Source organism: Somniosus microcephalus, chromosome 29 (genome assembly GCF_052327205.1).
Source record: "Somniosus microcephalus isolate GS21.2 chromosome 29, FLI_Smic_1.0, whole genome shotgun sequence".
NCBI lineage: Eukaryota > Metazoa > Chordata > Chondrichthyes > Squaliformes > Somniosidae > Somniosus > Somniosus microcephalus.
The window spans coordinates 25,249,288-25,261,905 of NC_141015.1; the positions used below are offsets into that span (position 1 = coordinate 25,249,288).

At 44.7% G+C, this 12,618-nt stretch overlaps 2 protein-coding genes across 2 annotated transcripts in view; both read left to right on the forward strand.

Annotated features, from left to right (window-relative positions):
• The window catches only part of paox (polyamine oxidase), a 25,694-nt gene extending 19,346 nt beyond the window's left edge, over nucleotides 1-6,348 (forward strand). Inside the window, exons 5-7 of the mRNA XM_085970400.1 lie at nucleotides 2,450-2,562; nucleotides 2,644-2,801; nucleotides 3,562-6,348. Coding sequence (XP_085826526.1) covers nucleotides 2,450-2,562; nucleotides 2,644-2,801; nucleotides 3,562-3,705 — 415 coding nt within the window. The 3' untranslated portion in view covers nucleotides 3,706-6,348. The remainder of the gene's footprint in view (nucleotides 1-2,449; nucleotides 2,563-2,643; nucleotides 2,802-3,561) is intronic.
• A 2,277-nt stretch (nucleotides 6,349-8,625) lies between these two features.
• mtg1 (mitochondrial ribosome-associated GTPase 1) overlaps nucleotides 8,626-12,618 on the forward strand; it is a 31,267-nt gene continuing 27,274 nt past the window's right edge. The window contains exon 1 of the mRNA XM_085970410.1: nucleotides 8,626-8,898. Within this exon, the coding sequence (XP_085826536.1) occupies nucleotides 8,799-8,898 (100 nt within the window). The 5' untranslated portion in view covers nucleotides 8,626-8,798. The remainder of the gene's footprint in view (nucleotides 8,899-12,618) is intronic.

Below are 12,618 nucleotides of genomic sequence, written 5' to 3' on the forward strand. Positions count from 1 at the left end.
TGTCCTAAATGGCTTACCCCTTATCCTTAGACTGTGACCCCTGGTTCTGGACTCCCCGACCATCGGGAACATCCTTCCTGCATCTAGTCTGTCCAGTCCTGTCAGAATTTTATAAGTTTCAATGAGATCCCCTCTCATTCTAAACTCCAGCAAGTATAAGCCCAATTGACCCAATCTCTCCTCATACGTCATTCCTGCCATCCCAGGTATCAGCCTGGTGAATCTTCGCTGAACTCCTTCCATGGCAAGTACATCCTTCCTCAGATAAGGCGACCAAAACTGCACACAATACTCAAGATGTGGTCTCACCAAGGCCCTGTACAACTGCAGCAAGACATCCTTGTTCCTGTACTCAAACCGTCTCGCTACGAAGGCCAACATACTATTTGCCTTCTTAACCGCCTGCTGCACCTGCATGCTTACCTTCAGCGACTGGTGCACAAGGACACCCAGGTCTCGTTGCACTTCCCCTTCTCTCAATCTATTGCCATTCAGATAATAATCTGCCTTCCTGTTTTTGCCACCAAAGTGGATAACCTCACATTTATCCACGTTATATTGCATCTGCCATGCTTCTGCCCAATCACCCAACCTGTCCAAATCATCCTGGAGTTTCTCGACATCCTCCTCACAGCACACACGCCCACCCGGCTTTGTGTCGTCTGCAAACTTGGAGATATTACATCTAGTTCCCTTGTCTAGATCATTAATATATACTGTATTGTGAATAGCTGGGGTCCATTTTGTCTTTTAACACTGGCTAGACTGGAGTGGTACTGTTAGAATATATGGTCAAGGTGAGGGTGCAAAATCAAAAAATACTTTCTTATGCCACCAGTCATCTGCAATTTTCTTTCTAAAATGACCATACCTTTCCCCTTCCCCATTCAAGATAAGTGATTACAGATATGCTGTAATGATAAAATTCAAATGTCAAGTTATACACAAGCATGATTCAAATTTAGTTATTTTAGAGTTGAATCCTGACTATATTTACCTTTTGGATGCTTTGAGTACAGAATGTTTGATTATTTTAGCTTTCAAAATACAAAGCTTTTCTTTTATATAAGCTCAATAAAACTGATGTACACATTATTGCAAAATGACTTGTTTTCCCAGACATTCCATTCATTCATTTACAAAGAGTATTCACTAACCCATTGTAAAGTCAGAATGCACAAGAATAATTTCCAAAAGTAGAATTTCTGAGGCCCATTTAACTGTAATGATTTGACATATACTGATGACATTTCGCTTACCATGATTTTATTGTGTTCTGGTAATGTGTAATTGCACTTGGTAAGTAGTCAGTCAACAGGACTAAATGACTAACAGGACTGAATACATTGTGATAAATAAAGGGGGAGAAATTCGGTATTGTCCCGTTTGGGGCGCAGTTATCGACCGGGCGCAAAGTTTAGCGCCTGGCGCTAATTATCGCCTCCGACTGCAAATTTGGCTTCTATCGCCCCTGGAGGTGATTGGAGCGTTAAATCAAGCGCTACACATCTCTCTTAAGGCGCTAACACCGAGGAGCGAGTTGTTACCTCAGAGCGCTGGCGAAGCTCATGTGATGTCACAATGGAACACAGACACACTGGCGCCGGCCAGTTCTTAAAGGGGAGGGTCGATCTTGCTCTCCATCCACATCCTGCTCATTGCAGCCTTGAATCTCGGCCTGGAGAGACCTGTACATCAAATCTGCTAGAAAGAACAATGGAGGGGCCCAGGGAAAAAGCTCATAGTGCAGCCCCCATAGTCTCTTCTAAATTGATGCAAGGAAGATCAAATCAAAATGAACCTACAAAGTGCTGCTCAGTACCCAAAACTCCTTCACAGCATTGAAAATCTCCAGAAGTCAGTCTCTCTCTCTCTCTCAGAATGTGTGGTGCAAAAATGTCGCCGATTTAAAAAAAAAAAGGCAGGAAGCGGTCGCCTTTAAATAGCACTCCCCCAGTCCCTTCCCGACTGCAAATCGTTCCCCTCAACCTGTTGTTGCTAGCGGCAGGGGGTGCCACTCAATATCCGGTCCGGGGCGTTGCACGCTCGACTGACGTCACAATCTACGGGCGCAGGAGATCGTGGCGGTAGTGTTTAGCGCTGCCGCAAAATGTCTGGTCAATTTCGCGAGCGGCGCAAACATTGCCGCGCCCGGGCGCTAATTGCTTTGCGCCGCCTTAGGGCGCTAACGGGAGGCGCAAAGCAACCGAATTTTTCCCCCAAAGGGTTTTAAATTCTTGAGCAAATATTTTTGTTCAGTGCTAAGAAGCTAGCACTAATTCCCTTAAATGATTGAACCGTTAAAAAGCATTTGAGAAATGTACAACATTCAGAAAACAAAGCACTCTTGGAATAAACAATTGAATTCTGCCACGTGCAGAATGAATGCAGGGGCGTGAATATTCCTCGTTTTTTTCCAGGCTTCATACCTCTTATGTTCTATCTGCAGGTATGGCCATATCCTTTTAGCTGTGCTTGCTGGGGAGGAAGCTAACTTTATGGAGAGCTTATCTGATTCTGAAGTCAAAAATAGTTTGACACAAGTCATACGTAGATTTACAGGTACAGTTTCGGACATGTTACAGCAGTACTTAAGCACATATTCCAACACTGCACAAAATACTTACAAGCTCTTTTATTTAGGAAACCCATTGATACCTGTACCAAAGAGTATATTACGATCAAAATGGTACAATGATCAGTACACCAAGGGATCATATAGTTACACTGCAGTTGGAAGTTCAGGAGATGATATAGATGTCATTGCACAACCTCTCCCATTTAAATCTACAAAAGAACAGGTACTGTACAATTTTGTTTTCTTAATTGAGTATAATGCACATTTATTTTATATACTGCCAATTAAAGTTACTATATTGGATAATTGGGAGGATAAAACAGGCAAATGTTACACTAATAAATTTATTACAACAGTGTTTTTTTCAATTCTTAAAGATTTCCTTGTGGGGTTTATTGATAAATAGGGAGATTTTGAAATTGGCCGATAGACTGTTTGAAAAAGACAAAGAAGAAAAGATAAATAAATCTATAGAAAGAAGCTGTGCAGAACTGCTAACACATGAAGTAATGTGTGCAATGGATTCACATATGAACAAACATTCTTAAACCATTGTCTAGATAACTCTAATTACAAGCAGCCAGCTATCACCTAATGATAAGTCCATCTTCGGAGTTAATAACAGTTGTCCCGACACTCTCACAGCTTTGGCCCTAGTATTGACCCTGTGAGGCCTTCTGTTTGACAGATTGATTTTCAAATTATGGCATTTGTCACTTCTGAAGACTCCACCTCCAAGAATGGTGAAATACCTTTTTTCCACCCTTTTTTAATCTGCCTTTGCCTTTTTTGTCTTTTCCCCATTTCCGATATTCTATACTGGGTGGTCATTTTATCTTCCTCCTCATTTCTGAAATATTAACTTTTTATAAACTGTTTACATTTCTGTTTTCAATAGGCTTACCGTCAAATTAATAGTCCGGGGATGTGTACTTGTGATGAACACGGTGATTTAATAACTTTTTTTGTTTATATTATTTTAGCCATTGCAGGTGCTTTTTGCAGGTGAAGCAACTCACCGGACATTTTATTCTACTACCCATGGTGCCTTGCAGTCCGGATGGAGGGAGGCAGATCGCCTGAATGATCATTATCTGCCTATCATTTCCAAAAATGCCAAACTGTAAAACGTTTCAATTCTTTATCAAAGTGCACCTGTCATCTCCGTCTTTAATAAACTCCTAATGGTGTCTTTCAAACATACAATCTAAATTGTGTTAGAGATTGGTAGGAGTAAATCATTTATAGAATGTTTTTATGAATTATATTGCTGTGCATGGACTAGAAACTGTATTTTCACAGATTACAATGTCACGGTACTAGAGACTTTTTGGCCTTAGCTAGCCATACCAGAATGAGACTTTATTGGTGGCACCCAGCAGGAAACATTTGAGAACCATTGTTTAGAAAGAAGTTTAAGAAGGCACCTGATCAAGGTATATAAAATACCTAGGGCATCTTCCACAGTAAGACTTGTGGGACCAAGACTCAGGCCAGGTTGTATTCTATTCTTGTGCTATGCTCCATTTGCTCTCTCTGGGCCTGTCTCTCTCTCTAACTCCATTCCCACAACCCTGCTCTGTCTTTGTCTCACTCCCCCAGTATATACAATGCTCAAGCTGCCTCTCTTTTTCTTTCCAATTGGCCCCACTGCACACAGTATGATCGACCTGAGCTTTTAGCATCAGCAATTCTCTGTGCTGTCCGAGGCCTGGGCAGCTCACTTCCAGTCAGACATGCCACAGACTGGATGTGAGGCCTTAGCGGGGAATAGTAGCCAGCAGTGGTGGCAGCGCAACTTGGAGACAGCACAAGAGGGTCTTTCAAATGGGGGGAGCTGTCGTGGAAAGTAATGTAAAGGCAGGAGAAATGGAAGGAAAGATCAGTGACAGCCCATCGTAACATCGTGTGTTAAAGCAAATACCATAGCCAGAGCTGGGAGGTAGCCAACTGCCATTACTGTATAAATTGAATTACTGCAACACTGCCCACTCTGGCTTCACTGGCATTGGTTGAAAGCCCCGTCAATCAAATTCAAAAATCCTAATTGTCACATAATTAGTATTGAAAGTTTTGCTGACACTTGGAATGTTTGCATGATTAATTTTTGTTGCTATTGCCAGAAAACAACATGAACTTTTGGAATAATCACATTGATTACCATAGGCCGAAAAGCTGACTTAATAGCAACATTCAGCATTTCTTTTCTTTTTAAAATGAACTAGTAGATCTCCCATGGCGTTGATCACAGGTTGTCCAGTACTGTACCTGGAACATGATTTCTAATGCTTATCATGGTTCTGTGGCAACCTAATGGCAACAGTGGCTTGCCAACGGCTGTAACAGAGCACATTTAGTGAAGTAATATCACATGACTGAAATACTGCACACGTTACTGATATTGTAAGATACAGGCCTCATAGATATTTACCAACTACTTTACAAAACTTGCTTAAACTGCAGATAACATTTTTCTGTCCCCCGAACCTTTTGTTCTCAAGCATTTACATTATACAATCTTTTTTAACCTTTATACGTTTTATATATAGTGGTGATACTGTAAATGTGTTTATAAAGAACACATTTACAATTTCACTATGTCTAGGGTACAGATGAAATCCTTTCTCCAGGTGATAAGTGTTTGGAATAATACAGCAGGCAAGTTAGTAGGGTGAAGTACATTAAGGTGTTGAAAATGCAGTTGAATGCTAGACTCGGAGAGTTAGCGTACTGGAGAGACAAGCTTCCTTAGGCTGAAAGGGTCTTTTTTTTTGTCTCTTATTTTTCTATGTCTTTTAAGTGAAAAATGTTTCCATGGTTATCTGGTATAGAATAGCAAAAAAGGTATTTGTAAAGTTTCTCCAATGTAGTACTGCATTTCAGAGTCTTCATGCAGTAGCTTTACTTCCTTTAATGGGAGTTCACAAGATAAATATTTAGATCAACTTAGTTCAGCGACCCACAATAAAAGTCTACATTTCTCCTCCCCATTACATCATCTAACTGACTTTTGAATGAATCTAATGTTTTCATCTCCACCACCCCTGTTCAGACACCTGTCGTAAACTTTATTTTCACCAGTTTTAACCTATTCCGCCTGGTTTTAGTATCCTGGTGTACCTACAAGTAGTACTCTGGATTAACATCATCCATGCCATTTTAAAAATCTTCTATACCCCCCCCCCCCCCGCCTAAGTTGTCCCTTTCCAAGACTAAAGTGTCCCTGTTTCTCCAGTCACTCCTCGTAACTCGATCCTTTGATAGTAGAGCCTTGTGGCTCTTTTCTGCACCGCCTCCATGGCTTGAATGTTTCCCTTGTGTCTTGGCAACCAAAACTGAAAACTGTACTCAAGGTGCAGGAGATGTTGCAGATTTAGTTCAGGTTATTACGTGAGCTCAGACATGGCAGTTTCTATCACTAATGAATCAACAACAGATTCTTAATGCCTAACTACCTGAGGCTGAATTGTTTTTAAGTACATACTGTGAATCAAAACTCCAATGTTATTATTTGCTGGAATTTGTGCTTCATATTGCTTCATATTTTTCAATGGGTATAATTTAAAAATCTTTTTGGTATTGTGTTGTATCGTCCTTTAATGGACAGAGTTAGAAATTTACTTAAAATTACTGCACTTTATGCACAAATGATTTTGAGTTTGAAATTTCCTGTTCTATTTTGCACAGAAATTATGTGACTTTCCTATCCACTTATAAATCAGTTTTCTATTTCTGAAAAGAAAGAATAAAGAATAAACCTATCAAATATCTGTATAAATCTCTGTTAAATTTTTACTGGACACTCCAAGTTTTGTCATTTATATATCATTAAATTGCCATTTTGGAAACTTATTCAGAATAATTTAATGGTAAATGGAGGTAACTAGGCGTTACTGTCAGAATTCCTGATTAAACAGCACTTCCCTGGCCTGCAACCTCTACTACTGAGAAGGACATGAGAAGTAACATCGTGGGACCATAAATAGCTGCAAGTCACAAAGTCAATACCATGCTGACTAGGACTTCTGTCATCGTTGCTTCATCATCACTGGCTTAACATCCAGGAATTCCCTAGCTAACACTGTCATGGAAGCACCATGATCACAGGGACTACAGTGCAGCCCATCACCATCTTTGCAGGGCAACTAGGGATGCAGTCTTGCCAGTGTTGCCCACATTCTGAGAACAAATATAAAAGTACAAATGAGACAAAAAAATATGAACAGAGACTGTTGATTAATATTGGAAAGAACTTGCATATATATAGCACCTTTCACATCCCAAAGCAATTCACAGTCAATGAAATTTAATAAAAACAGTCAATGCTGGAAACACTCAGCAGGTCAGGCAGCATCTGTGGAGAGAGAGAAACAAGGGGCTGGATTTTCCAATCAGAGGCTTCCTGCGTGCGGATGCCTCTGATTGGGAAAATTCTACCCACTTACCTGCTGGCTCCGTAGGTCCCGAGACTTCTGCTCTTGGGCCTCTCCTGGTGCGCACGTGCAGAGGCCCAGGTATCCCAGGGGCGCAGGCGGTTTCCAAGCATCCCTGGGATCACGTGGGCCATGGGGAACCAATCAAAGAAGGGAATCCCCCTGCACACCTTTGACAGGTCTCTACGCATAGATCTGTCAAAAGTATGAATGGGGATCACATTTAAAAACAGTTAAACATTAATTTTTTTTTAAATCATGTATTTAAAATTACATTAAATTAAATATTTAAAAAATTTAATTTTTTGAAAAAATAATTAAAGTTTTTTATGGGACATAAACTTACCTTTTTAAATTATAAATGAGTGGGAAAAAAAAATGTTTTCATTTTTTAAAACTCTTATGCTGGTAAAAGCAGGCCTTACGCTGCTTTTACCAGGCGTAAGATTTTTAAAGGTTTTCAGCTGGCAGAGGTTGTGCAGAAAGCAGAACTCTTTGCCCGGGGAGGCCCTTCGCCCGGGCAGGCAGAGGATCTGTCAAGAGAATTCTTGACATCGGAAGTGCTGGGTTTTAGTGCATGCGCTTCGCATGCACTGAAACTGGCACTTGCGAGGCCCCTACGGGTGCGTACACACCCGTGGGGGTTGGAATATCCAGCCCTAGAGTTATGGTTTCAGGTCGCTGACCTTTCGTCACAGATGCTCTTTGACCTGCTGAGTATTTCCAGCATTTAGAATCATAGAATGGTTACAGCACTGAAGAAGGCCATTCGGCCTGTTGAGCCTGTGCCGGCTCTCTGCAAGAGCACTTCAGCTGGTCCCACTTTCCCCGTAGCCCTGCAAATTTTTTTCCTTCAGATACTTTTGAAAGCTGTGACTGAGTCTGCCTCTCAGGCAGTGCATTCCGGATCCTAATCACTCGCTGCGCTAAAAAAAAAGTTTTCCGTCATGTCGCTTTTGGTTCTTTTGCCAACCATTTTAAATCGGCGTCCTCTGCTTCTCGACCCTGCCGCCAGTGGGAACAGTTTCCCTCTATCTACTCTGTCCAGACATCTCATGATTTTGAACACCTCTATCAAATCTCCTCTCAACCTTCTCTGCTCTAAGGAGAACAACCCCAGCTTCTCCAGTCTATCCACGTGACTGAAGCCCCTCATTTTTTCGATTTCCAGCATCTGCAGTGTTTTGCTTTGGTATCCAGCATTTTTTGGCTGAGGAAGCCGCCCTCTCTGGCAGGAGCTGCGGATCCGGCTGGTCAGTGGTGTCTCTATGCCGTTGCTGGGCCAGGGTGATTTGGAGACGGCTCCTGGGCCGGTCAGCGGTGTCTCTACGCCGTTGCTGGGCCAGGATGATTTGGAGATGGCCCCTGCCCCCGTCAGCGGTGTCTCTACGCCGTTGCTGGGCCAGGGTGATTTGGAGACGGCCCCTGCCCCCATCAGCAGTGTCTATGCCGTTGCTGGGCCAGGGTGATTTGGAGACGGCCCCTGGGCCGGTCAGCGGTGTCTCTACGCCGTTGCCGGGCCAGGGTGATTTGGAGATGGCCCCTGCCCCCTGGGCCGGTCAGTGGTGTCTCTACGTCGTTGCTGGGCCAGGGTGATTTGGAGACGGCCCCTGGGCCGTCAGCGGTGTCTCTACGCCGTTGCCGGGCCAGAGTGATTTGGAGACGGCCCCCTCGCTGCGCGGTCTCCCGGGGCAACGGCGAGTGAGCGGAGGAGCGAGCGAGAGAGGCCTCGGCCTGGGCCGTCGAGTGACAAGCGAGCCCCGGCCTTGGGCCCAGACCCCCAGCCCATGAGCTGCCGAGCGGCGCAGGCCGCCCTGCGGGCCCGCCACAGCTTCGACTTTGGCAACCGCGACGTGGCCAAATGGTTCCCCGGACACATGGCGAAAGGTGCGGGGGGACTAAATTAATAGCGGGTAGGGATGGGGCCCTCGCATTGCCCCAGGATTCATTGACATGGACCTGAATCTGCGGCTGGTGTAGAACATCAGTCAACTGTGTTTACACAAATAGTCCGAATTGGTGCTAATAACGAACTGCTTTTATTTCCAGACCCTCTAGAATAATATCCCTCACAAAGAAGGCATGCCAGAGTAGTGAATTGCATTTTTATAGCGCCTTTCACGACTATCGGACGTCCCGAAGCGCTTTACAGCCAATGAAGTACTTTTTGGAGTGTGGTCACTGTTGTAATGTAGGAAACGCGGTGGACGATTTGCGCACAGCAAGATCCCACTAACAGCAATGCGATAATGACCAGAGAGTCTGGGGTCGATTTTCCTGGAGCTGGGGGAGGAATCCCGAATTCGGGGGGGTCCCGACACCATCCCGCCCAAAACCCCGCTCTACGCAAGTTTCAGAGGCGGCGGGTACCTGCCCCGCACTGGGACCCGCCGACCCGAGGCGGGAAGGGATTAGTGCCAATTAACTGCCTGTTAACAGGTAGTTAACAGGCAGTTTTTAGCCTAATCCCTATTTTGAGGGGTGTCGTGTGGGATTCCCGACGGCTCCAAACCACGCCAGGTTAGAGCAGGCGGGCCGTCGGGTTGAAGGACTTGGAGGGGTCGCGATGTCGGTGTTCAGGTGAGTGATGGGTGCATGAGTGCAAAGGTAAGTGTGTTTGGTGTGTCTAAAGTGTGTAAAGAACTTTTACTTACCTGTACTTACCTTAACAGCCTTTCTTCCTGTAGGCGTCGGGAGCCCGTCACTCAGCCGGCACTTAAAGCTGAATGGCTGCGATCTGTGAAAAGTGACAGCCTTCAGCTTTGAGTGCTGCTGAGAGTTCTAACTGAGTCTGTGCAGAAGGACTCATGTTAGAACTCAAATAGCTGTGAAACACTGATATTTCATCTGTCAGCACCTCTTGACAGATGAAATTTCAGTCTGTGACGTCACCTGTTGCCAGGTGACCCTTAATTGGCCTGCTGAGCCCACTGGGCGGGCTCAACAAGGTCAATCAAGGGAAAATCGCGCGGATTGGCCGGATGTCGATGTAGGCGGGACTAAAACCCGAAAGTTGTAGTCCCGCCTTCTTCCCGACAGCTTCGGGAAAATCGACCCCTCTGTTTCTGTGATGTTGGTTGAGGGAGAAATATTGGGCCGGGGAATAGCTTCCCCTGCTCTCCTTCGAAATAGTGCCGTGGGATCTTTTACGTCCACCCGAGAGGGAAGACGGGGCCTCGGTTTAGCGTCTCATCGGAAAGACGTCACCTCTGACAATGCAGCGCTCCCTCACCACCGCACTGGGGGAGTGTCGGCCTGGATTTTGTGCTCAAGTCTCTGGAGTGGGACTGGAGCCCACAACCTTCTGGCTCAGAGGCGAGAGTGAGACCAACCGAGCTACGGCTGACACTCCCATAAGTGTAGCAACAATTTGCATTTATATAGCGCTCTTAATGTAGTAAACCATCCCAAGGCGCTTCACAGGAGTGTTATAAAACAAAATTTGACGCCGACACACGTGAGATATTGGGGCAGATGACCAAAATCTTGGTCAAAGGGGCAGGTTTTAAGTAACATCTTAAAGTAGGAAAGAGAGGTGGAATTCTAGAGCTTAGGGCCTTGGCAGCTGAAAGCACGGCTGCCAATGACGGGGCAATGAAAATCAGGGATGCTCAAGAGGCCAGAATTAGCCATTGCAGAATTAATTGCTACAATGTGCTCACTCCCACCAGGGTCCTATCTAGTGCTCAGCAACAGTGTACATGCACCGTACAAATCATTCATAATGTTTAAAGCTCCATGTGTTTCAATGGGATTGCAAGCTCCCTGCCCACTTTTGGCAGCTCTGATATAATTCACAAAATAGATACAGATGAAAACAGCCATTGAGCCCATCATAGTTTACTTCCCTTCCCCCCCGTCCCCAAATCGTATCGCCTAACATCACGGTGTCAGTCATGGTTCAGTGGTAGCACTCTCGCCTCTGAGTTAGAAGGTTATGGGTTCAAGTTCCACTTTTGAGCACGTAATCCAGGCTGACGCTCCAGTGCAGTACTGAGGGAGTGCTGCATTGTCGGGAGGCGTCTTTTGGATGAGACGTTAAACCGAGGCCCTGTCTGCCCTCTTAGGTGGAAGCAAAAGATCCCACGATTCCGAAGAAGAGCAGGGGAGTTCTCCCCGGTGTCCTGCCCAATATTTATACCTCAACCAATACTTAAAATATATAACCTGGTCATTATCACATTGCTGTGCATAATTTGGCTGCCACGTTTCCTACATTACAACAGTGACTACATTTCAGAAGTACTTTGTTGGCTGTAAAGCGCTTGGGGCGTCCTGCAATCGTGAAAGGCGCTATATAACTGCAAGTCTTCCTTTAACTATCCTGAGTTAATCTCTATTGCTCTACCTGGAAAATAATTCCAATAGTAGCTTACCACACTCTCGGGGCATCTCAAATCATTTCACAGCCAATTAATTGCGGGATCCCACATGATGGCAAATGAGATGAACCATCAATCTACTTTTAGTGGTGTTGGGTGAGGGTCATGAGGAGAACTCCCTTGCTCTTCTTTGGTTAGCACCAGCTGAACAGGCAGAAGGATCTCTACAACAATGCAGCACTGCTTCAGAGCTTCACTGGTCAGCTGTCAGTGCCAGCTTAGTGTATGTGCTAAAGTCCTTGTGTGGGGCTTGGACCCACAATCGTCCAAGCCAAAGGTGAGAGTGCAAATCACTTGTGTCAAGCCATCAAGTGTGCATGTTGCATGAAGAAGGTCCTGATATCTATACAAATTGTCATTTTGCCTGTTGTAGCTAGACTCCCATGTTCTAGTGCCTCAACTTGCACTGCAGTACTCCCAATTGATGCTGTTTTATATCTTGTACTAGCAGGGGAGCCCCACGGTGCGAGGGCTATTTTGGGCTGGGCGGTCTCCTTACCCCTGTCTGTCCACCCTCTCGGGCCTGGTCGATGTGTGGGCTGGAAGCCTGGGACTGGATTTGGGTTGTCAGCAGTTTCCAGGGCTTTTTTGGGCCTGGGGATGTGTGGGCTGGAAGCCTGGGACTGGATTTGGGCTGTCGGCAGTTGGAGAAGCCTAGGCCCGTTTTGCATTGTTTTTTAACCTAAACATTTGTAGCTTTTAATACCTTCAAAGATGAAAGTTAAAGTACTTATAAAACATTTTTGGTAAATCTTTTTGAAAATAAATAAGATACTAACCTCGATGAGCATATTTTTAGGTTGAGGCAATGGGGTTTTTAGCTTGAGGCAATGGCTGCCAGATCCCTGAGATGAAAGCGATTAGTCCCGTCCACACACACAACGATTGGTCAACGAATGAGGTGACTGAACTGTAGGATTGGTCAATCATGACGGCACAGGATTGGTCAACCTTGACGTCAGTCAATCAATGCTAATGAGTGGAATTTTGAAGGTTTTTTGTATAATGTGCGAACAATTTTTGTCCGACCGAAAAGTAAATACGCTTATGACCGTTCTGGAATCGTAAGCTTTCTTTGGATGTAACGCACGTGTAGGTACGCTCTATAACTTTAGAGTGTATAGCCGGACAGACAGACAGACGGAAGGACAGACAGACAGATCGATCCTTTTATAGATAGATAGATAGATAGAATGAATAGATAGAAGATAGATAGATATTCCTG